The sequence below is a fragment of the Orycteropus afer genome, unplaced genomic scaffold (assembly GCF_000298275.1).
Source record: "Orycteropus afer afer isolate SDZICR_OR568_19922 unplaced genomic scaffold, OryAfe1.0 scaffold00097, whole genome shotgun sequence".
NCBI classification, from domain to species: Eukaryota; Metazoa; Chordata; class Mammalia; order Tubulidentata; family Orycteropodidae; genus Orycteropus; species Orycteropus afer.
This window is the reverse complement of record NW_006921684.1, coordinates 6973811-6997476: the sequence shown is the minus strand read 5'-3', so window position 1 is coordinate 6997476 and position 23666 is coordinate 6973811. Positions and strand designations below refer to the sequence as shown.

General features: G+C 40.3%; 1 protein-coding gene across 1 annotated transcript in view; it reads right to left on the bottom strand.

Moving 5' to 3' along the window:
* TBC1D30 (TBC1 domain family member 30) overlaps positions 1 to 23666 on the bottom strand; it is a 167052-nt gene that overhangs the window by 23706 nt on the left and 119680 nt on the right. Inside the window, exons 3-8 of the mRNA XM_042781206.1 lie at positions 18256 to 18317; positions 17546 to 17611; positions 14546 to 14671; positions 12676 to 12861; positions 8213 to 8381; positions 4688 to 4856 (exon numbers count right to left, since the gene is read on the bottom strand). Coding sequence (XP_042637140.1) covers positions 4688 to 4856; positions 8213 to 8381; positions 12676 to 12861; positions 14546 to 14671; positions 17546 to 17611; positions 18256 to 18317 — 778 coding nt within the window. The remainder of the gene's footprint in view (positions 1 to 4687; positions 4857 to 8212; positions 8382 to 12675; positions 12862 to 14545; positions 14672 to 17545; positions 17612 to 18255; positions 18318 to 23666) is intronic.

Below are 23666 nucleotides of genomic sequence, written 5' to 3'. Positions count from 1 at the left end.
AATGAGGGATATCACTGCTGATATCAGATGGATGTTGGCTGAAAGCAGAGAATACCAGAAAGATGTTTACTTGTGTTTACTGACTATGCAAAGGCATTCAACTGTGTGATCATAACAAATCATGGATAATTTTCCAAAGAATGGAATTCTAGAACATTTAATTGTGATCATAAGGAACCTCTACATAGACCAAGAGTCAGTCATTTGAACAGATACAGTGAAAGCAAAGTATTACAATGACATGTGTAAAGACCTGGAGTTAGAAAATCAATACAGTGAAGCTTAAAATCAGGAAATGTGTACATCAGGGTTTTATCCTTTCACCATACTTATTCAACATGTATTATGAGCAAATAACCCAAGAAGCTAGACTAGATGAAGAAGAGCATTGCATCAGGACTGGTTTAACAACCTGCAATATGCAGGTGAACAACCTTGTGTGCTGAAAGTGAAGATGAGTTGAAGCACTTACTGATGAAGATCAAAGATTACAGCCTTCAATGTGGATTACACTTCAGAATAAAGAAAACAAAAATCCTTACAACTGAACCAATAAGCAACATCATGATAAATGAAGAAAAGATTAAAGTTGTCAAGAATTTCATTTTATTTGGATCCACAATCAATGCTGATAGAACCAGCAGTCGAGAAATCAAATGACGTATTGCATTGGGCAAATCTGCTTCAAGGCTGCTCGACTGGGGTGAGAGGTGGTTCAGTGGTAGAATTTTCACCTTCCATGTAAGAGACCCAGGTTTGAGTTCAAGCCAATGCACCTCATGCACAACCACCATCTGTCTGTGGAGTTTACATGTAGCTGTGAGGCTGAACGTGTTTCAGGAGAGCTTCCAGAATAAGAGACTAGGAAGAAACACCTGACAATCTACTTCCAAAAATCAGCCAATGAAAATTCTAAGGATCATAATGCTACTATACATAACCAATCATGGCGATTGCACTGGATCAGACAGCATTTTGGTAGGTTGTGCATGGGGCTTCCATGAGTCAGGGGCTTCTTGACAGCAGCTAACAACAACAGCTGCCCAACAACTGGACGACCACACTCAGAGAAACTATTAAACTATTAAAGCTCAAGATGGGGAATAGGCAGAAAGACTGCACACACCCTCTTCAACAAAGAAAAGGGGAACCAATTAAACACAGATATAGAAGATAAACCTAGACCTCTGAGCTTTGAAGGGAAAGATATAGAAGTGGACTAAACTCCAAACAGCAGAAGAATTTGCATGAAAATAGCAAAAAAGGAGACATACGGAGCTGCAGTCTGGCAGTGATCCTGAAGGCACAGACAGCTTGGATATTGCCGAGTGGTGGTAGGACCTAAGAGTTAACCTAAAAATCAGCCCTGCTAGTCAGGGACTGCATGGAGGAGTGCTCTGGTGGCTGGCGAATAAAAGGGGAAGCAGAGAAGAGGAAGGAGGGCTGAGCTCTGGACTTTTGCCCGTCCGGAGGGCACAGCCATTTTGAATGTTTACAAGTGGCTTGACTGTTTTGGATAGTTAAAGTGACAGCGTTCTTCCAGATTCCAGGAACTTAAGAATAGGCTCCCCTTGCTGGGAACCACAAAGACATCCTGGACGCATGGACCACTAGAAAGGTGTAACATTCCCCTTGTTAATTTTATACCCCACACCTTCTTGGTGAACAGAGGTACAGCCATCCTTCACTCCACCTTCCAGGCTGGCAGGAATTCCATCCCAGTCTGTGTGCTCCCATGGAGCATGGAGGCCCTGCCCCACCCTGTCCAGATCTTTTTTTTTTTTCCTTTTAGCTTTTTTTTTGTTTTTGTATGTTTTAAAACTACTACTATTATTATTACTTTTGTGCTTTTTATTATCATTCTTTATTCTTCCCTTCCCAGGTTCTAGGTTTCAGCTTTTTTTTTTTCTTTTCCCTGTTCCTGGTTCCAATTTCTTTTTCTTTCTTATGGGTAACCTCGTTCCTTGTTTTTCTTTTTGCACTTTTCTCCATTTTGTTCTTCATTATTCTCCCTCTCTACTTTTTTCTCTTATTGCCCTCTCTCCAGATATTGCAGTATTTTTTGTTTTGTTTTGTTTTTGTTTTTTTCCCTTTCCTCTTTTATGGTTACTGTTCCTGTGTGATTACATGGTGTGTTTTTTTTGTCCATTTGCTTTTACTTTTTTGATGGCTCTTCGATTGTTATTTTTGTTTAACTGAATGGGAGACAGCAAAAGTCCCCATATGACATAACTATACCCATACCTCCTGAAGCTTCACTTACTGAGTGAAAGTGACCACCTCCTTCTCCACCAACGGGCCTATGACAAACCACCAAGAAGAGCCTGACTCACCCTTAGCTGCTCTTCACAAACAGTTAACAGAGATCTAAATATAACGTCACAATGTCTTGGAGACAACAGAAGATCACAGTCCACACAAAGAAGCAAGATAAAGTGGTAGAGACAAGGAAGCAGGATACAGACCTAGAACACATCCCTGAGGAAGAAACAACACTGAAACCCCCTGATAAGGAATTATATTTAGATATCTTCAAAGGCTTGTGAGATTGATTAAGGAAAACACAGACAAATACCTAGAAGAATTTTGGAAGAAAATACAAGAACAAAATTACAAAACAAATGAAAAATTAGAAATGATTCAAAATCTACAGATAGAAATCCACAAGATTAATACTAAATTTTCAGAATTAGATAACACATTGAAAGGGCAAAGCACTAGAATTGATGCAATGGAAGACAGAATTAATGAGACTGAAGATAAATACCTGAATACTTCTTTGGAAATGGATCAATCAGAAAAAAGATCAAAACAAAATGAAGAAACCCTAAGGTTCATGAGGGATACCATCAAAAGGAATAACCTTTTAACCCTTCCAAAAGGAAGGGTTGCCCTGAATCAGAATCAACTTGACAGCAGTGAGTTTGGTTTGTTTTTTGGAGGGTATCTCACTGCCATCAAGAGAGAAGAGCTGGAGGTGAAGTGGAGTGCATCCTCGGACCCAAGATCCCTGCTCTGGACCTCCTTGGTTGAGAGACAACGCCCTGGTGGAGAGACAGTGGCAGTGGAACCAAGAGGCATGAGACAGAGAAGCAGGCTTACCTGGCCCACAGAGGCAGAGGCCAGGCTGAGAGGCCAAGGGCCAGAGAGGCGTATCTGAGAACACAGAAGAGGGGAGACTGTCCTGATCAAAGAATTGTATCCTGAGTGCCTTCCTAAACCTGAATTGTAGCCTGTTACTTCCCTAATAAACCCTATAATCACTGGCCGGGGGTGGGGGTGGGGGTGGGGGGGGGACGACATTAAAGCTCAAAAAGCTTACAAGTAGGTTGGAAATACATAACTGCAGAAAGAGACAGATACTGGGAGAAAATTAAAAGATAAATAATATACCAACTCCCCCACTGACAAATGTATCTGCCTAGCTGAAAAGGAATGTACATTAAAACAAAGGCAAGGGAGACAGTTATGTGATATTTAAAAATACTTACATACAATAATGATTTTTTAAAACCCTGAAGTGACAATTGGTGGATATTCCTTTGGAAAAACTAAAAATGGTTACAAGTTCCCCAGGAAACAGCTTATTATAAATAAAAAGACTAGTTAAAACGTTTTTGAAATAAAACACTGCCAGTGATTGATTCTCTAACTGGCACGTTGTCTGTGATACCCACTCAAGTCATTTATACCTCTGGGAAAGAAATATGAAAAACTTCAATGGATCTTAAGAAGTTAACTGTAAACACTTTCATTCTAATGTTTCTTCCATTACCCAAAAGGTAGAATTTTTTAATGTAGTAATTATAATATATTAGACACAGGGGGAAATATCCTCTCTTTTTCAATCATGTTAGTAGTTTGGAGCAGGGGGAAGTCCTCATAGTACAACAGTTAAGCACTCAGCAGCTAACTGAAAGAAAAGTTGGCAGTTCAAACCCACTCAGCACTTCCATGGCACAAAGATCTGACAATCTGCTCCAGGAAAGATTACAGCCAAGAAAATCCTATGAGGCAGTTCTACTGTCTGCTGGGGTTGCTACGAATCACAGCCCACTCAACAAGTACTTAGTAACAACAATTCGGGGGGAAAAAAAAAAGAGGTAGCAACATTGATTTGATAATAGGCTCTGATAGTAAAAGATTTTGGCATAAAATTAATTTTGGATAAAGGAAAGAAGTTCCATTTGTTCTATACTATTGATGTGCTATGTGCTAGAGGACTCGTACACATTATTTTGCTTAATTTTATGACAGCCTTAAAAGGCAGAACAAAATAAATAATAACGATTCGTAAGTAACTCAAACTGTGATATTAACCAACAAATCCACCTATTCCTCTCCAAACCTTCCAAATCTCTTCCATTTAAGTTCCCTTCCTTCTCCATCTTCTCAACTAGTGTCCAGGGAGAAGCTGATAAAGAGTGTACCAGCCAGGAGACTAGCAATGAGGAGGGGGAGGAACCAAAGCTCTAAAAACTCCTGCCCCCTTCCTCCAAAACAGATTCCATCTGCCTCCGAAACAATCAACAATGAACCAGATGAAGTTTCAGAAGGTTAAGGTAACTGCATGAGGTTCACAACACTCTCTTTTCCTCACACTTAGTGATGGTTTACAAGTTAGAGCACAAAAACTGTTTAAGGCCCTCAACAATGGAGAACTGAACAAAAGAAGAAAATCACTTACTCTCCCAGTTTTGCCCAGATAGCCAGCGACACCCTTAGAATGATTTCTGAACCTTCAAAGAAGACTGAATCCCAGATCTTTAAAACTGTGTGATTAGGAAGACACGTAGCAAAGAGAGTAAGGAACCACTGCATCGTGAAGACATTCGTAAGTGGAGGCTCATATCCACCTGAAAGAAAGCAAACACACTGAATTCCTTCAGAATTGATGATTTGCAAAATATACAAATACCCTTTCAGTCTTCCATGCCTGTCGAAAAATGTTACATTTGTTAACATTTCTTCACATCTCTAAAATTTGGTTCTTCCCTTTTTTCTTTCACTCTTTCTATAAGAACATCAAAAAAAAAAACCCACCAAACTCACTGCCATCGAGTCAGATCTGACTCAATGCGACCCCTCCTTGGGTTTTCAAGGCAGTATCACTAAGGAAGTAGACTGCCCAACCTTGCTTCTGAGGCGTGGCTGGTGGGTTTGAATGGCAAGCCTTCTGATTAGCAGTCAAATGCCTTAGGCACTACGCCACCAGAGCTCCCCCGTTGTTGTTGTTGTTATTTGCTGTCGAGTTGACCCGACTCATAGCAACCTTCCTTGGGTTTCCAAGGCAGTATCATTATGGAAGTAGATGCCCAATCTTCCTTCCGGGGAGTGGCTGGTGGGTTTGAACCGCCAGCCTTCTGGTTAGCAGTCAAGTGCTTTCGGCACTACACTACCAGAGCTCCTCATAAGAACATAAACAAAATTTATAAACAAAAACACAATAACAAAAACTTCACAAATTTTTTAAAATTATTTGAGAAACTTTAATCTAAAGCTTACTTTTGCTCTACCTATTGTGGGATGCTAGAAATTAAGGAGAATGTTTTCCTCACAAATATTAGGATTTAAAAAAGGATTTTAGCCTCTCAAAAGGAGAAAAAAAAAAGTTGCTATTGAGCCAACTCTGACTCCTGGCAACCCCATATATGTCAGAGCAGAACTGTGCTCCACAGAGTTTCCAAGGTCTGGGATCTTTTGGAAGTACATCACCAGACCCTTCTCCTCAGGTACCTCTGGGTAGACTCAAACCTCCAACCTCTCAGTCAGTCAATGGGCTCTCAACCATCTGTGCCCACCCAAGGGTTCCTCAAAAAAAACCACCAGATTTTCAAAATTTTGTAAAGCCCACTTTTATTCAAATTCTACTGATAAGAAGTGGCACATCATAAATTACTTGTCTACTTCTTAAATTACAATGTTTTAAATATCTGAGACCCAGCCCATTTGAAGTTTCTGAATTCATTTAAAAATGTAGCCCTATGCCACTTCCTTGGACTGCTAAAAGAACTAACAGATCTGTCCTGGAGGAAGTGCACCCGAAATGCAAGCGAGAATGGCCAGACTTCATCTCACCTATTTTGGTCATGTTGTCAGAAGGGACCATTCCCTGGAGAAGGATGTCATGCTTGGTAGGTGGAGGGTTGACGAAAGAGGGGGAGGCCTTCAACGAGATGGATTGACACGGTGGCTGCAATGATGGGCTCAAGTATAGCAGGGATTATGGAGCTAGCGCAGGATCAGGCAGTGTTTCGTTCTGCTGTGCATGGGGTCGCTATGAGTCAGAAACTACTCAAGGGCGCCTAACAACAACAACAACTAGCACCCCACTTCCTTTTATACCATAAGTATGTGCCTTAATGAGGGGGAAAAAAAACATACTTTTTTTTTTTTTTAATTTTAGGTATTTGGACTGATTCTGCCCCCAAATTACAGTCAATATGTGAAATTTACCCAAATGTGAGGAAAAAGAGTTCCATTCCTCTGCAGTCATTTTCTTCCCCTTCATCTATGTTCAGAGTCTGAGGTCATTCTTTGTAGCCAAGTGCAGGGCAGAGCATGGAGGCAGGAGGAACATTTAGCCCAGTCAAATATATCAGACAATAGGATTGGGAAAGTTTGGTCTATTTGGAAGCATCACAAAGTCCACACAGGACTTTCTGTGTTTAAGTGACCAACCAAATTAAATGAGAGAATTATTCAAATGGCTAAGAAGGTGTTATGGATTGAATTATGTTTTCCCATTTGTTCTGCAATCCTAACCCCTATACCTGCAGATGTAATCTTATCTAATGCAATGTAATCACCTACCATAATGCAATCTAATGTAATATAATTTATCAATTAGTTGAGGTCATGCCAGTACCAGATGAATCCTAAACCTAATCACCTATAACCTGAGTTATATTAAGAGCAGCATAGACACAAGGACATAGACACTGAGACAGACAGATGCCATATGAAGATCATTGACAAGCCAAGGAATCATGGAATGTCCAGGGCTAACGACATGGAAAGAATCAACACGACTGGGAACCTAATTTGGACTGTTAGCCTCCAAAACTGTGAGAAAATAAATGTCTGTTCTTGAAAACCACTTATTTGTGGTATTTATGTCACAGTAGCACTTGGAAACTAAAACAGAATAATAAAATACTAAAATCTCCAATGTCTTTTAATCAGAGATTAGGCCTTCAAAATCATTTAATATTTTCCCAGATTTAAATGTGTGGGCCAGACTAGACTGTAAATGCATGTTACATGTTTTAACAGGAACTAATAACCATTTACAGGAAATACATAAACTTCTGACTGTTCCTTCTAGCATCATGAGCACAGCCTGGAAAGTACAATCAGTGGGTGTAATTACAGCTACCAACTCAGGTACTCCTAAAGGCTGGATGACACCTGAAAGACAGTGGCAACTCTCAGCTGCATGCGGAACCGTCTCCATTACTGCCACATTCTAGTGTGTTCTTTCAGTGGTTCAGATTCTACCTGGAGGTCGAGAACAGACTTTCTCCAGCAAGAACTGGCCAATTTACCTTGTTGTTGTTGTTGTTGTTGTTTGCCGTGGAGTCGGCCCCGACTCATAGCGACCCCTCCTTGGGTTTCCGAGGCAGTATCACTACGGAAGTAGGATTGCCCAACCTTCCTCGGAAGGAAGGTTGGGCAATCCTATGGTAAATCTAAATACCCTGAACATGAATACATAAAAGGTACAATTACCATTTCAATCCACACGACTGCTTTTATCCCCTATAATTTTACGAAAATGCCACTCTCCCATAAACTTGATGGTTCATGCAAACTACAGTTTGTGCTAAATTGTACCTATAGACCAGTTTTCAAGAACTACCACAGATCTGGTGCCAGCTGAGGAACATTTAACTAGATGCTGAAACACAGTAAATGTACATCCTTCCTCAACTAGAGTGCAACATATCATTCTAATTGTCAGTCTAGTATGGGGAAAGTATTAATCTCTCAACTGACTTCCCAACCACTACTAGTTAAGAGTTCAACATGTGGTCCTATGTTTTTTTAGTTTTGTGTTTGTTGTCTTTACAGATTTCTATTTCATTGTGCCAAATGTTCACCAACAGAAATGACTAGAAAATGTATCTCCATTCAAGGTTTAGCCATATGCACAATGGAAAGGAGGAAGTAAAACATTTTCAAAGATACAGCAACAGCATTGAATCCCCACCTCCACTTTCTTTGTTTGCAGTTCTCTGAAGAGTATCCAAGTGCTGAGATAATTCAGGAAGCTTCATTCTCAAGAGATCTCTGAAGACAGCCATATCCACAGACAGTGCCCGGAGATTATTGACAAAATAGCTTTCAGGAAGTACCTTATCGATAAGGTAAATCATAATCTGAAGAAAAAGAGAACAAGAGTGCTTCAGTACAACCAGCATCATAACAAGAGAAAGAACATATTCCAGATGACAAAGCACAGTTAGCCAAAGCACACTATCCTTTAAATGTGTCAGTACCAAACATTCTGGATTTTCAAAGCTCATCTACACCCTGGGTAAGTAGCAGGCAGCAAAATTATCTAAGTAACTCAGACCCCAAGTCTGCTGCTGTCTGAAATTGCTAGATGGGCTGCTAGACCTGAGTTCACCCCATAAGGAGCTGTGATTATCCAACCCGTGGCCTCCCTCTGAGAGGTGACAGAGAGCACTTTCGGTAGCAGCCCGCAGGAGCCTCCATGTTGTCTTCTTGACGTCAGCACAGGTTTACAACCTTCACATCAAAATCAAGAGCTGGACTGTCATAAAACACCTCCATTGAAGCAGGTCTTGAGATTCATTTACCATCAACAACTGAACCTGGATTTTTGTCCACTTTCCTCTCCTAGGAGAATGCAACATGTTTTATTTGAACAACTGGTGCTTTTAAAATCCTTCTTTAATCTAGATTTCTTTCATAAGACTATTTGACACAAGTTGTCAACACAACCACACAAGTTCTTCAAATTAATATTTTCATCCTGGTTTTTCTATTTGTGTTACCTTTGTCAAGAAGCATGACTATGACCCAACAAAACACACACACATTCTGTATATTTGGTCCTTTCCCTGTCACCTTGCATGCTTTATGTACTCACTACTCACTAAAAGACCGTCTCGTTCCCTGGAGCACATGTAAAACAACATTAAAAACAAAATCATGGCTGGATCTATATGTCGGTGGAGAAGTAGCTGTCTTACAATTTGATTTTCAAGATACTGTAAAACACCCATTTAAAAAAGAAATAAATATCAACTCCCAGTCTTGCCAAGAGACTATTTTCTTCTTATCCCCAGCTGGTAATTTTTACCATTAGGGCTGTACTTTTGAGTAAGTCTGAAGGGCAAAGCCATAATCTCCAGAAGGCCCTTGGAAAGCCTTTATCACAGAGGGGGACAGAACCAGAGAGTCTCCTTGGTCTTCTGTTAGGATACAATTTACCAGGTAAATGTATCACCACCTTGCAATCAAAACCTCAACAATAAGAAAAGAAGTATACTTGATTTGTGTGGAAGAAGTCCTGAAGAGGTCAGGTCAGTGAGGGAGAGAACAGAATCCCAGCAGAGCAGAGTGCCCTGGTGGGGACCCAGCACTCCACGGGACCAGAAGAAGATGAATTTACAAGATCATCAAGGCAAAGTTCAAAAGTAACGGTGCTTCTAGCCAAGGTTCATCCTGATTAGAAAATCAGAACAAAGTCAAAAGTCTGCTGCCCTAGATCCATTAGTGTAATGGTTCCATCAGATGCTCCACTTGGGATTTTGGTTTAGCTTCAAATTATGCAAAATTAATAATGATTACTTAAAAGAAGAGAATTGAAGAATATGCTATCCATACTTCTGAGTAACTGCAATTTGGAAGCTTCATGACTTTTGTTTTTAGTTGAGAGAATGTGGGCTAATGTTTTAATAAATATTAGCACTGATATAAATAATTTTTGTTCCTAATATAAAAATATTGAGTGATATTATGTTTTAGCTTTGCAAAATGCTACCATTGCGGGGAACTGGGTAAACAGCATGTGGGTTCTCTCTGTATTATTTCTTATAATTGCATGTGAATCTACAATTATCTCAATAAAAATTTCAGTTTAAAAAAGTAACAGTGCTTGTATACTGTACTTTTTAATCCAAGGGTAAGTTATATGGAACCAAAAAATATACTTAAGTTTTTATGGAAAAAAAAAAAAAAGATCATCCCTCTAAATCACATGGAAACAAGGAAAACAAAAACTTTCTTTCCAATTATCATAGTAATTCTTGTAACACAATGAAATTTTCTTTCTGAAGGCATCTTAAAGTCTGACTTGAGACATAAGAGACAGGTCACTCACTCCACCTACTACTGTACTTCAAAGTCAGAAGTTGAAAAAATATTAAGATAAATGAGGGAGCTTGAAATTTTAAATAAATAGTTAAAAAAAAAAGTTACTGAGAAAAACCAGTAAATGCTGAAAATTAGGAAAAATATCTTACTTGGTTCTAATGAACTATTTATTTTCCTAGTAATTACAACTTGTAGAAGCCAAAATAACTACAGGAAAAACTCTGATACCCAATTTTTTTTCTTTCCATCAGAAGTATTTCTTCATGAACCCAGCTTTCCCCTCCAGATTAAATGTCTAATGACAAGATCTATACCTTCCTAAATGATGATGGCATCTCATCCCACAAAGTTCATTTTCTTGTGGTCAGAAATATGAATATATGATTTTTTGGCTTTATCTAATCCATCTTCTTATGTGAATTTTCAGGTTTCTCAAGTATTCACTGAGCCCTCTCATGACTTGATTAACATGTGTCTCTTCTCCCCCAATCTAGCTCCTTCCCCCTATCCTTAACCTTAATCTCTTATTCTAACTTCAACAGAAAAGTTTGCATTTCATAGTCATACAAATTACATCTGCAATAAAATAACTGCCTAAAGCTGACAGACTCAGGAAGCAAAATTTCTTAAAAGAAAATATTTTAAACTCATATTTGTCACTTCCTTTTTTTGTCCCATTTGATGAATAAGTATCTTCAAAGCTGTTACCTGAAATACATGAGGTGAAGAAATGAAAGGCTGAATCCAGGTTTAAATCATGTTAAGCTGGAATTGTAATTAATTCAACCATAATGTGTATGAAACTAGGAGGAACATTTGTTTACCTTTCCATATCACACTAGTCAGCAACTGAGAATATCACACAGGTATTCACAAGTCACACACAGAGCGACCCCCTCTACAAAACTCACTGCTGTCAAGTCGGGTGCCGTCAAGGGGGTACCTTAGGCACTATGTCACCAGAGCTCCTCCCCAACCCCCTCTACCTCTGCTTAAATACAAAGACTAAGTATCCATTTCATACATCATAAAGCACTGCAATCAAGTGCAGTTCAAAAGTTCAAATACGAATCAGTAATCCCACAGTGCCCTAAGCAAACAAGGCAATGGCCACCCTCCACATTTGAAATGCTTCAGTTCTCACAAAGACTAGATTCTGGTGACTCACTGATCCACAATCACACACACATTAGCTCAAATTTCTCATGTCCCATATCCAAGTGTTTCCAGATTTGTAATTTTTTTTTTTTTTTAATAATAAAGGTCCTGGGCTTCAAAGATTATACGATGATAACCTTTCTCCATGCAAACATCTTTCATCATAAAGACTCCTCTAAGCCTACCTCCTCCATACCCTGACTCAAATATGAAAAAGTAAAAAGCAACCTAATTAGATCCAACCAGAATTAATACAACTGGTATGGTGGGCAGTTTTTAAGATGGACCCCAGTGGTCCCTACCTCCTAGTAGTCACTAAGGATATCCCCTTGAATATGAACTTGACCTGATAACTAGTTTCTAATGAATGTTGTTGTTGTTATGTGCTGTCAAGTGGGCCCCAACTCACAGCGACCCCTCCTTGGGTTTCCGAGGCGGTATCACTACGGAAGTAGTCTAATGGATAGAATATAGTAAAAATGGTGGGATATCATTTCCAAGACTAGGTTAAAACTCTATAACTTGATCTCTCCTGCCTTGCTCACTCTCTTGTACTCTCTTGCTCACTGTGAGGGAAGCAAGCCACCCTGTTGTGAGATGAAAAGGCTCAAGTGCCAAGGAACTAAAGGAGGCCTCTGGTCAACAGCCAGCAAGAAATTGAGGCTCTAAATCCAAGAGCCTTCAAAGAAATGAATCTTGCCAACAACCATGGGAATAAACTTGAAAGCAAGTACTCCCTCCAACCAGGCCTTCAGATCAAAGTGCAGCCCTGGCCAACAGTTTGAATGCAACCTCCTGAGGGGCCCTGAGACAGAAGCACCCAGCTAAGCTGTGCCCAGATTCCTGCCTCAAAAAAACTGTGAGATTAAATAAACGTTTGCTGTTTTAAACAGGCAACTGTTAGACAGCAATGGATTACTAATATAACTGGCATTTAATCTTCTTTAAAAATGAAACTAAAAACATAATTACACTCCTCACATTTGGCTGTTAAATAAGCCAGCCTTTCATTTACCTAGCTTTAACCTTGGGGAAACACTGTCATGGGTAACTTCAAAGATGTGGCAAACACCAAGGGAGGGACAGGGTATAGAGGAAGAGAAATTATCATTCCAGTTCTTTACTCTACTCTAGAATTTCATTTGCCTCCTTGAAGAGCCTGATACTCACTTTCAGTGCATCCCCTTCATTGCCTTCCATCACTTCCAGGATTAGTGCAGCCAGGATGTTGAAGCCTTGGCAGTACCCAACATTCTTGTTCCATCGGGCATAGGCCAGAAGGACCCGCTTCAATACAACCCTGTCCTGCTCAGCCTCCTGGCCACAGTAAGAACTGCAGCCTGTGCGGTGAAGATCCTTAAATGGGAGGAAAGAAATTTAATATTTTTTAAAATAACAACTTCTACCCCCTCAAAAAAAAAAAAAAAACCTTTAGTTATTTCTTTGCCTCATCATTAAGTAGAGTTAAATTACTAACATGGCTTTTACTTTTTAAAAGTTTTATTATTTAAAATGTGTATGTGCTTAAAAGCATGGGCCAAAACAATATTTTTAGTTCTTATTTTTTAAAAATTGTATTCTAATATGATGTAAACTGGCATTTGCAAGAGACATTTCAGTCAGGCAAACTTTCTACTTAAAGAGTTTCCAAAATTAACACAAAATGTGACTCAGAATTAAGCAAATGTGCATTAAAATTTCATGTAAGTTGATGGTTTATCCAAGTAATATGCTTCAGATAAAATACGTATATGATAGATGCCAACATTATTCCTTTCTATAAGACATAGTACATATTTAACTATCAACACTCCAAAATATATTAAAGAGAAAATCAAAACAGCAAAAAAAAAAAAAAAAAATGCATTCTGTGTAATAGAGCCCAAGATAGAAAACACATTCTATCCAAATTGTTTTACAAATTTGTATAAGGACAGAAATGTTTGCTATACTTTAATATTTAAAGAAAGCAGTATCTGTAATTTCATTACCAAACAGAGACTAAGATTTTCAGAACTGAAGTCATTTTACTGACATAGAGTTCACTCCAATGAGAAAATAAAAGAGCCTTGTAATAATATGGTCACTGTAAAATGTTTGTTACCTTAATTCACAAGTTAAACAGAAAGAAAATACTCCAAATATGAAACACCTCATCTCTGTGAGACATTCTGAAATTTCAAATAAGTGAAATATGGATGATGAAAAGGTTTTTCAACCACACAATGTAAATTCCATAATTTTTTTAAGCATTTGTCTGAAACAGATCAAATTAGGTCATAAAGTAGCTCATTTTATTTTGTACTTCCTCTTGAAAAAGAAACTTCAAGTATGCCAAAACACTGGCTAATCTTCTGGTCACCAAAATTTGGATAAAACAGCTTTCCTTTTAAAGCCTCTGCTTAGCATCACGCTGTAATGTACTCATATAAATCAAAAGCCATGTGCTAGAGGCTTATGTAAGAGAATAAATCAGGATCAAATAGAATCAGGGTCTTTGGCTTTTAGCACCAGATTCTAATCAACTGTAATAATCCAGGTAGGTAAAGCACAGCTATCTCCACAGCTGGCCTGAACCTTCAACCATCTGCTTTAAAATAGATCTGCCAGTCAACCTATCTTTATAAATACACAGTTAAGAAATCATCAAAGAACCTACTAAGAGCCAAGTTACTCTAAAATGAAATATACTTAACTTTAAATTTCTCAGTGACTTTTATGAAAAATTCCAGTTGGCAGCACTGACCCATGCTAAAGGGAAAAAGAGGAATTTCAATCTCCTATCATGTGAGGAACATGAATAAATTGACTATGAATGGAAGCTATCTATGAACCCCTTCCTCTGACTGACAACATTAAAATTTATGAAGACAAGACAAAGTCTAGGCTCCCATAAAAAAGTTCCAAATCAGTAAAATAAGGAAGCAGAAGACAGACAGACAGGCCATAAGACAGAGAGCATTTGATCCTCTATCCAGGAAACATTTATCTGTCAGTCTTCCTTCTAAGTTAGGACAACAGGCCAAATCAGAGGCATTACCTTGACTATCTGAATTCCCATCGAGTCATCATCAGGATTACTCCTTTCATTGAATGTGAAGCGCATGGTTTTGTCCCAATCAATAGCTATACTGTGCAAGTAATGATCTGCCAAGGTCAACCAAACCTAAAATATTACATAAAGAAGAATGCTAAAGTAGAATACTTAATTTCACCTTTCTTTATCGGAAAGTAGTTATTGCATCCAATGAGAAAATGGCAACTATTCCTAGACCAGATATAGCTCACATGTAAACATCTACAAGAGCCTTGTCAAAATGTCTGCTGTACTTAAATTGTACCATTTAGGAACTTTCATTTATTCTTCAAATAAATATTTGTTGAGCTGTCATGGGTCAAGCAGTGATCCAGGCACTGAGGACACTGTTAACAACACAAATTTAAAAACAAAAAATTATTTCCGTTCATTGAATTAGCTTTATTTTCTTGTAAGATTGTTACACTTGGCTGTGAATTGTTCTCCATGAACAACTGATCAAGAGCCATCTGGTCATTCACAAAGAAGGGGCCTTTTTCACCAGGAGTAGCCTCTGCTTTTAAATCATCCCTGTGTCACACTCGTTGTCATCAAGTTGATTCCAACTCACAGTGGTCCTATAGGACAAAGTAGAATTTCCCCATAGGGTTTCCAAGGCTATATTATTTACAGAAGCAGACTATCATATCACATTTTGTCCCACGGAGTGGGTGGCTGGCGGGTTAGATCTGCTAAAGTTTTGGCTAGCAACTGAGCTGCTTAAAGGTTACAGCCTAGAAATGTTATGGGGCATTCTACTTTGTTATGTAGAGTGACTCTGAGTCAGAATAAGGAGCTCTGATGGCACAGTGGTTAAGGCATTTGGTTGCTAACCAAAAGGTCTGCAGTTCAAACCCACCAGCTGCTCCATGAGAAAGATGAGGCAGTCTGCTTCCATAAATATTTATAGCCTTGAAAACCCTGTGGGGCAGTTTTACTCTGTCCTATAGGGTCACTATGAGTAGGAATCGACTCGATAGCAGTGGGTAGTGGGGTATGAGTCAGAATTGACCTGACAGCACACGACAACTATCTCACACAAAAAACTGACAAATGAGCTCCCATTAATGGGTGACTTTAAAAAAAAAAAAAATCACTGGATATTTTTACGCCTTTGATTACCTTACCCTGAAAAACTACCTCAGAAAGACTGATTTCATATTGGAACTTTTTAAAATGTGTATTTTGAGAAACCCTTAATTTTCAAACTCTAGGAATATTAAGATTAGGTTTATAAATTACTTTTCTAAGGGAGCATTTCAAGTTTGGTGTTTGAATATAGTTTAGGAGCAGTAACACTAGTTATGTCTCTAGCCAGACCTCTCTCCTAAGTATCAAAATCGTAAGTCCAAATGCCACCGTGACACCTTTAACTTAGGTATACCTAAATAGGCATCTCAACTTTTAACAGATCCAAAACCAATCTCCTACTCCATGCCCTTCCAACAATAGGAATTTCTGTCAGCTCAGTCTTCAAAATATATTTAGAATCTGAGCCCTTTTCTCCTTCTTCATTGCCACCCCCTGGTCCAGGTTATCAACATCTCTTGCCTAAATTATTTCTAGTCTCCTACTGGTTTCCTTGCTTCTGCCCTTGCTCTTCTATAGTCTATTTATTCTCAAGTCAGTAGCCAGAGTACTTCATTTCAAATATGTCACATCATGTTAATCCCCTGCTAAAAATCTTCCAATGCTTCCCATCTCACACTGGGCAGAAGTCTAGTCCTACTATGTCCTACAAGGTCCCAAATGATCTGCCGTCCTCCCCACACCATCAACACCCCCAGCACCATATTATCTCTAGAACCCTGTCTCCCTCCTAGTGCTCTCCCTTATTCACGTTCTCCAGCCACCCTGGCCTATTGCTTTTGCTTAAATCCTCCTGAAATGCTCCCACCATACACTTCTACATTGGCTGTTTCCTCTGTCTAGAATGTTTTTTCCCCAAGTACCTGGATGCCTCATTCCTCATCTCCTTCATAGACCTACTCAAATGCCACCTCCTCTGTGACATCTCCTCTTACCTTCCTTGTGGTGGTTAAGGTTGTATGTCAAGTTGGCTCGCCCTGATTTTGAGTAGCTGGGCAGCTGGATGTAGTTATTCCCCATGGTAAGATTGGGAATTAACTCCATGGTAGAATCTATAGGAGCATCTGAACAGCTGCTTTAGGGACGTGGGCTGCTTCCAGTATATAAGAAGCAACTTTGAGGAAGGTCTCCAGCTTATGGCACTCTTGAACCCTGCATATGTAGCCAAGTCATTATTCAGCAGCCTGCCATACTCTGCTGATCTTGGGACTTTCAATGGACTTGAATCAATGGCCTGCCATGTGATTTGGTAACATTGGGACTGTGCCTTTTCACTTGTCAGCCTCAGGTTTGTCAGCCTCAGCAGCCAGCAGCTGTCTGAGTGAAGAAAAGCCTCCAGCTTCAGTGGGCCATGAGCAGGAGGTAGAGCTGAAGCCCAAGGTTGAGGGCCTTTTACCCAGTCCCTAGAGCCTGGCACTTTGAACTCAGACTTAAAGCCTCCAATTCTAAGAGAATAAACTCCTGTTTGTTAAAGCTATCCCATTTGTGGTATATTCTCATCATAGCAGCACTAGGTAACCAATACACTTCTTAGTTTGAATTCAAACTCCGTACCTCCATTCCCTCACACACTCTTTATGTCTTTCCCTGCTTTATTTTTATCCACAGAACTTATCCCCATCTGACATACTTTATATGTCATTCATTGTAAACTCCCTGAAGATAAAAATATGTTTTAACTTCTTCCTACTGCTGCAGCCTCAGTACCTAGAACAGCGCCTGGCATAGAGGAGCCAGTCAATAAATACTTAGAGAATGAATGAATAACAAAAAGAGACAAGTTCCAAATTACTAAATCTAGAATATTCTTTTTGACATTCCAGACACTTCCAAGTATTGGTCCTTTTGTATGTTAGCCCTATGAATCCTCCTTACCTTTCTCCTCCATTCCTTAGGTATTCCTGTTGATAGTCTGGCAACTGCTTTGAGAGCATCATACCACTGGGAACAAAGAAGAAATACTGGGGAAGTAGTAATGTGGACTTAGATAACCACTTTTCAACCTTTTTCCCATCTTGGCTCCCATAGAGTACAATAAAATTTATGCAGTACACAGCGTTTCTCCCAGCCAGATGAGGTTGGTGTGTGGGCAATGACTGCCCCATGCCTACCCCTCAGACACCCTTAACACAGTTGTGACCCATTTGTAGCACACACACATTGGCTGGGAAGCTCTGGTATACAAACCAAAACATGTACTATGGATTCAGGATAACAGACATTGGGTTTTCGTTGTTTTTTATCTCACATTGACCATAAAAAGAAAGTGCAAACATTTTTTATTGTAACTCTAAATCCAGGCTATGTGTAACTTCATGAGTTATTTCACCTATAATTTTAAAAACTGACTCATCTTCTTATGCATGTCTAAGTATATGCTAATATTTCCACTTTTAAAACATACTTCAATGTGTCCTGTAGATACCCAAAATGAAAGTGTGTTCAAAAATAAAATCATTTGCTGATTATTGGGACTGTTAATCAGTGTTACAAAACAAAATGTGTATGAACTGTTGAATGTAAAATAAATCTGCTTTGTAAAATTTTACTCAAATCACAATAAAAAGTTAAAAAAAAAAAATTACCTGCTGAAAACCATTTTGACCTAAAGATGGTTCAAGTGTAAACTTCAACTTTGTGTCAACTCCTAAAAGAAAAATACATAAACAGCTGTTATTTTTGGAGAAAATAACAAATTATGTCCAAAATAATAGTAATGGCTAACCTAATTCAGTTGAATTTGCATAAATTTCCTTAAAACACATGTGTTTAAAGTACAGAGTAGTGATACAATGGCCACAAGAATGCCTCCAGCCCCAGTGTGTGATTCAAGTTAAGAATACTGATTATTAAAATAGGAAAATACCCCATGTCTATAAAATGGAGTTTATCATACAGGATTGTGGTTTCCACAGATGTCTGGAATAGTGGAAAACAAAAGCAAAAATGATACTACAAAGTTTAGAGTCACAAAGACCTCCACTCAATTTTGGTATTTTAGACTCAGACCAAAAGCTAGGGACTCCAGCCATTAAAAATTTCACAATTGTTTATTTTTTAAATGAGGATAACATCATCTCCGAAGACTGCTGTGATAATTAATTCAGTACTGTAAGTCATCTAGCATGATATACTTAATATCTGTGAAACTCAGAAAAAAAAAAATTCTCTACTTAGAGAATTTGTTTTCTAGGATACTTGCATGGAACATGTCTATTAAGGAAATTAAGTGGAATACCAAAAGTTATAAAACTATTACCATCTTAATCTTATGGAATAACCCATTATAACAATTCCATTTGGAGACTTCCACACTTTAAAATTCTGTCTTGAGATCCTTATTTATGAAAAATATGGCAATGTGTGTGTTTCATTACAGATTACAAGTTAAAATAGAATCGAACTCTAATTCTAAGTGATCTGCAACTTTAGATAAACTTCTTTGACTCAACTCAAATTTATGGTATAGAAGTAAATTGGAGAAGATATACAGGCTATATGTTTAATGCTGATATTGGGCTTTTATTAAAATAGAACTCCATATTAAAATTATATACTGCAATTACTGAAGTGAAATCACATGACACAGTTTTTATTCCTCTTACTGTATGTACCCATTGCCACTGAGTAGATTTAGACCCACAGTCAAATGCTATATTTTTATGCAATTTCAAAATCAATTATTCTTTAAATTACTTTTTAAAAGGGTTATTACTTAAAAGTTCAAAGACTAAGAAATAGTAACATTAACAATAGTAAATTACACTTTTACAAATTACAAAAGTAAAAAATAATGACATTATTTGCTTCTGAGCTGTTGGTCATAGAGCAGACATACTAAGAACCTCTCCACAACTTCCCCTGCTTGGGTCTGTGGATAAGAACAATCTTCAGAATTTAAATAATAATAATATGGACATATATATGGACTCTCAAGAGACTGGAAAGAGATGCTTTTGATTTGCCCAAGTCCATGACAGTATACAGATGCCCTTTTTGGAGCTCTGAAAGAGTGCTGTGAATAAATGAGTGGGGTCTTCGACGTCTAAAGTGAAGCTGTGGTAGAGAACTACAAGCATCCAACTAACGCCTTGGTATTTCTTCTCAAACTTCAGGGCTGAAACCATACTCCCCAGGATGGATAAGATGTTCTTCTCCAAAGGTGTATGAAATACCCCTATGGATTCTCATTTCTCTGGGTTGGTTTAAATGTAGCCCTGCCCCAAGGTAGAGTGGAGATCCAATGGCCACAGGAATCCCTCCTGATTTAAGGAACGATAGAACAGACTGTGTTCTGAAGCTGCTGTCCAGACTCAGGGTGCTGAACGGAGGAATGTATAGTCATGACGTTTGCTTTAGCATAACCAAAACCAGGAAATTCAGTGTCCTCTGACCTTATTTCTGCCACCAAGAAGTCCCGGATTTCCTGTATGTATGAGCAAATAAACTCCCTTGACTTTTTCAGAGCACTTGCTGGGCATGATGCTGACGACCTTCCCATGCCGAAACCTAGCTGGGCTCCCTTAGTCAAAACCACAACTATTTTCTCATGACCAAAACTGAGTCAGCGAGTTTAACTGGAATTGATCATTCACCACCTGCAGCAAAAGCTAAAAACAGGTCATTTTCACCCCTTCTCTTCTAGTTGAATAAGGGAGGGGAAAGGTTTATGTTTCATCTGATAATCACTACTGTTCCGGATTCAGAAATACAAAACACTTTTTAATGTGGGAAGGAGATTTAGAGAGAAGGGCGGTGGGGGGGGGGGGGAGGTAACGGAAGACAGTGAATAAATACTACAGTCTCTGCAACTAGACATTTCCTTGGGGAGAAAAACAAAGAAACCACGAGGTTCAGAAAGACAGCGACACTTTCCACCCTTGGGGACTCAGTGCCTTGGCTGATTTTCCCCAGTACCTCCAGGAGAGCAAGTCCCCTAAGGCCCAGAGGGTGGGGGAGTGGGACGGGATAATGAATCCACCTAGAGTCCAGTTGGTGCCACTCTGGGCCACTCCTTGCCAGAAACCTCTGTGCCCTGGCAACCGCGCCAGAGCCAGGCTCTTTAAACCCCAGGGAGCCATGCCGGGTGGTGGAACAGATGCAGAGTTATGGAGCCTGGAGAAGCAGGGATGTGTAAACACATGCTGACAGCAGAATGGGCCTAGCCTAGCAGAGAATGGCACACTCCCAGATCTTCTCCACAGAAAGGCTCACCAGGCTGCAAGAAGTATTTCTCACCCCTCCCCACCCGGACACACAATTAGAGGTTACAGGCGAGCTGACCTCGGCCTTCCCCTCCTATCCCTAGTACCAAACCTATGCCTAAAGGGCTCTCTTTCAGCACTCCACACACCTCTTTCAAGCCCTGGCTTCCTGAGTCCGCAGCACAATAGGTGGGGCGGCCTCCGATGCTCATAGCGCCCGCCCGCACTTCCCTATTGCTTGGAAAAGGCCAAGCGCTCGGCTGCCCAGCAGCTCTGGCCACAAGCAGGCCGACCTCGCGGGCATGGAGTCCCCCCCGACTCACCCCCCCAGCAGACTGCAGAAGCAGCTGGTCCCTGGAACCCCCAAGCAGGCAGACCCAGACCCACTGGCTCCAAGGCGAGGTGCCCTGTAATAAGTGGCCCTCAAGCACTCCCTAACCGAGGCGGTGTGCAACAGAGGCAGAGCCTCGAACGGCACCAGCTTCGGGATCCGCTATGCTACTTTGAATTGCCCCATCTGTAGCACTCGAGTCCTCACCCGGCTCCAGGGTGCAAAGCAGTCGGGGCGCGGTCCGGGAAATGCAGCTGCGTTTCTTGAGCACATTGCTCAGGATGGTGCCCACGCCACCACCGCTCTGCCGCTTCAGGCATCTCCCTCCACGCCTCAGGGATCCGGTCAGCTTGTCCTGCCGCATACGAGAGCACCCTGGGCTCCGGCGCAGCCCCTGTCTGCCTCGGTCCCTGCTGCCCTATGGGCAGCACGGCTTCATGCACCCCACGTCCGTGTGTCAGTCCAGACGAGGGTCCCTTGGGTGAAATGAGACTGTTCGGTGGGCGCTCAGAGGTTGAGAAAAGCTGTGGGACGCCGCCAGAACCGCTCGAACGCTGGGAGGCCAGCCGGCATCTGCAGTGCGGAGATGGCAAGGCTGAGGCAGAAGAGGGTTTGGGGCGGGGAGGGCAGGCAGGAGCGAGCGAGCGCGGGAGAAGGAGGCGGCGCTCCCGCCCCCAATCCCGGCACCACCGTGCGCAGGCGGGACGGCCCTAGCTCCCGTGCGACCAGCCCCACTCCCGGCACCTGCACTGGGACCCACGCAGCCGGGGATCCAGCAGATTCGCAGTTGTACCTAAAGACTAAAAGCAGTGGCGAAGATTTCCTTGCTCCTCCCATGATCTGAAAGGGGCAGTAGGAACAAGTTTCAGGGTGGAATATGCATAACAATGAGATGAAAATGCCCACTGCTTTCAGCCTGGGAAAGGTTGGTCCGCTGGCTGCAAGGCTAATCTGGGCAAGTGGCATATAAACTGGCAGGTGGTGAAGCACAAGCTTGATCCCAAATTACCTTAAACTCTTTCCTGGCCGTTTAGCATATGATAAAGCAAATAAATAGTTATGTTAATTTTGAAAAGAACCAACATTTTACTGTGTAACAGAAAATACAAGTATATAATGAAAGAAACTGTTCTTAAAAAAAATCCTGCATTTGTATATTTAAATTGGAAATACCAGTATGAACTCACAGTGTTTTCTTTACAAAAATTTATAAATCTACTGAATAGGTTCAGAAATAAGGACAACTCATCAGCAATGAATACCCCTAGCACTCAGACTGTTGTCTCTAAAATGCATTCCCCGAAGGAAGGGGCCAGGACTCTTTGGAGTAGTGACTGATTCCAGATACAGAACTTTAAAAAAAAAAAAAAAGTATAAGATTAGCCTGAAAAATTTTGATGAGTGCAAAAAGGAAATGCTCCAAGATTAATGGTTGTTGTTGTTAGGTAACGTGGAGTCAGCTCTGCCTCATAGCAACCAAATGCACAACAGAAGCAAACACTGCCTTGTCCAGCACCAGCCTCACAAGCCTTGCTATCTATACCTGAGCCTATCATTGCAGCCACTGTGTCAGTCCACCTTGTTGAAGGCCTTCCCCTTTTTCATTGACCCTACACTTTATCAAGTATGATATCCTTCTCCAGGGAATGGTCTCTTCTGACAACATGACCAGAATAGGTGAAACAAAGTCTGCCCATTCTCGCTTCCAACGAGCATTCTAGTGGCACTTAGTCCAGGACAGATTTGTCCATGGTATTTTCCATATTCTTCACTAACACCACAACTCAAAAGCATCAACTCTTCTTTTGTCCTCCTTATTCACTATCCAGCTCTCATGTGCATATAAGGCAACTGAAAATATCATGGCTTCGGTTGGGTACACCTTAGTCTTCAAAGAGATGTCTTTGTTCTTCAGCACTTTAAACAGGCCCTTTGCAGCAGACTTGCCCAGAGCAATACATCATCTGATGTCTTGACTGCTGCTTCCATTGGTATCGATTGTCAAACCAAGTGATATGAAATCTTTGACAAATTCAATCTTTTCTCCATTTATCGTGAGGCTGCTTATTGGTCTAGTTGTGAGGATTTTCAGTTTATGTTGAGATGTAATCCATACTGCACACTGCAGTCTTTAATCTTCATCAGTAAATGTTTCAAGTCATCCTCACTTTTAGCAAGCAAAGTTGTGTCGTCTGTGTATCGCCAGTTGTTAATGAGTCTTCCTTCAATCCTCATACCATGCTCTTCTGCACATAGTCTAGCTTCTCGGATTATTTGCTCAGCATACAGCTTAAATAAGTATGGTGAAAGGAGACAACCCTGACACACTCCCTTCCTCATTTTAAACCATGTTGTATCCCCTTGTTCTGTTCAAATGACAGCCTCCTGGTCTATGTACAAGTTCCTCATGAGCACAATTAAGTGTTCTGGAATTCCCATTCTTCTCAATGTTATCCATAAT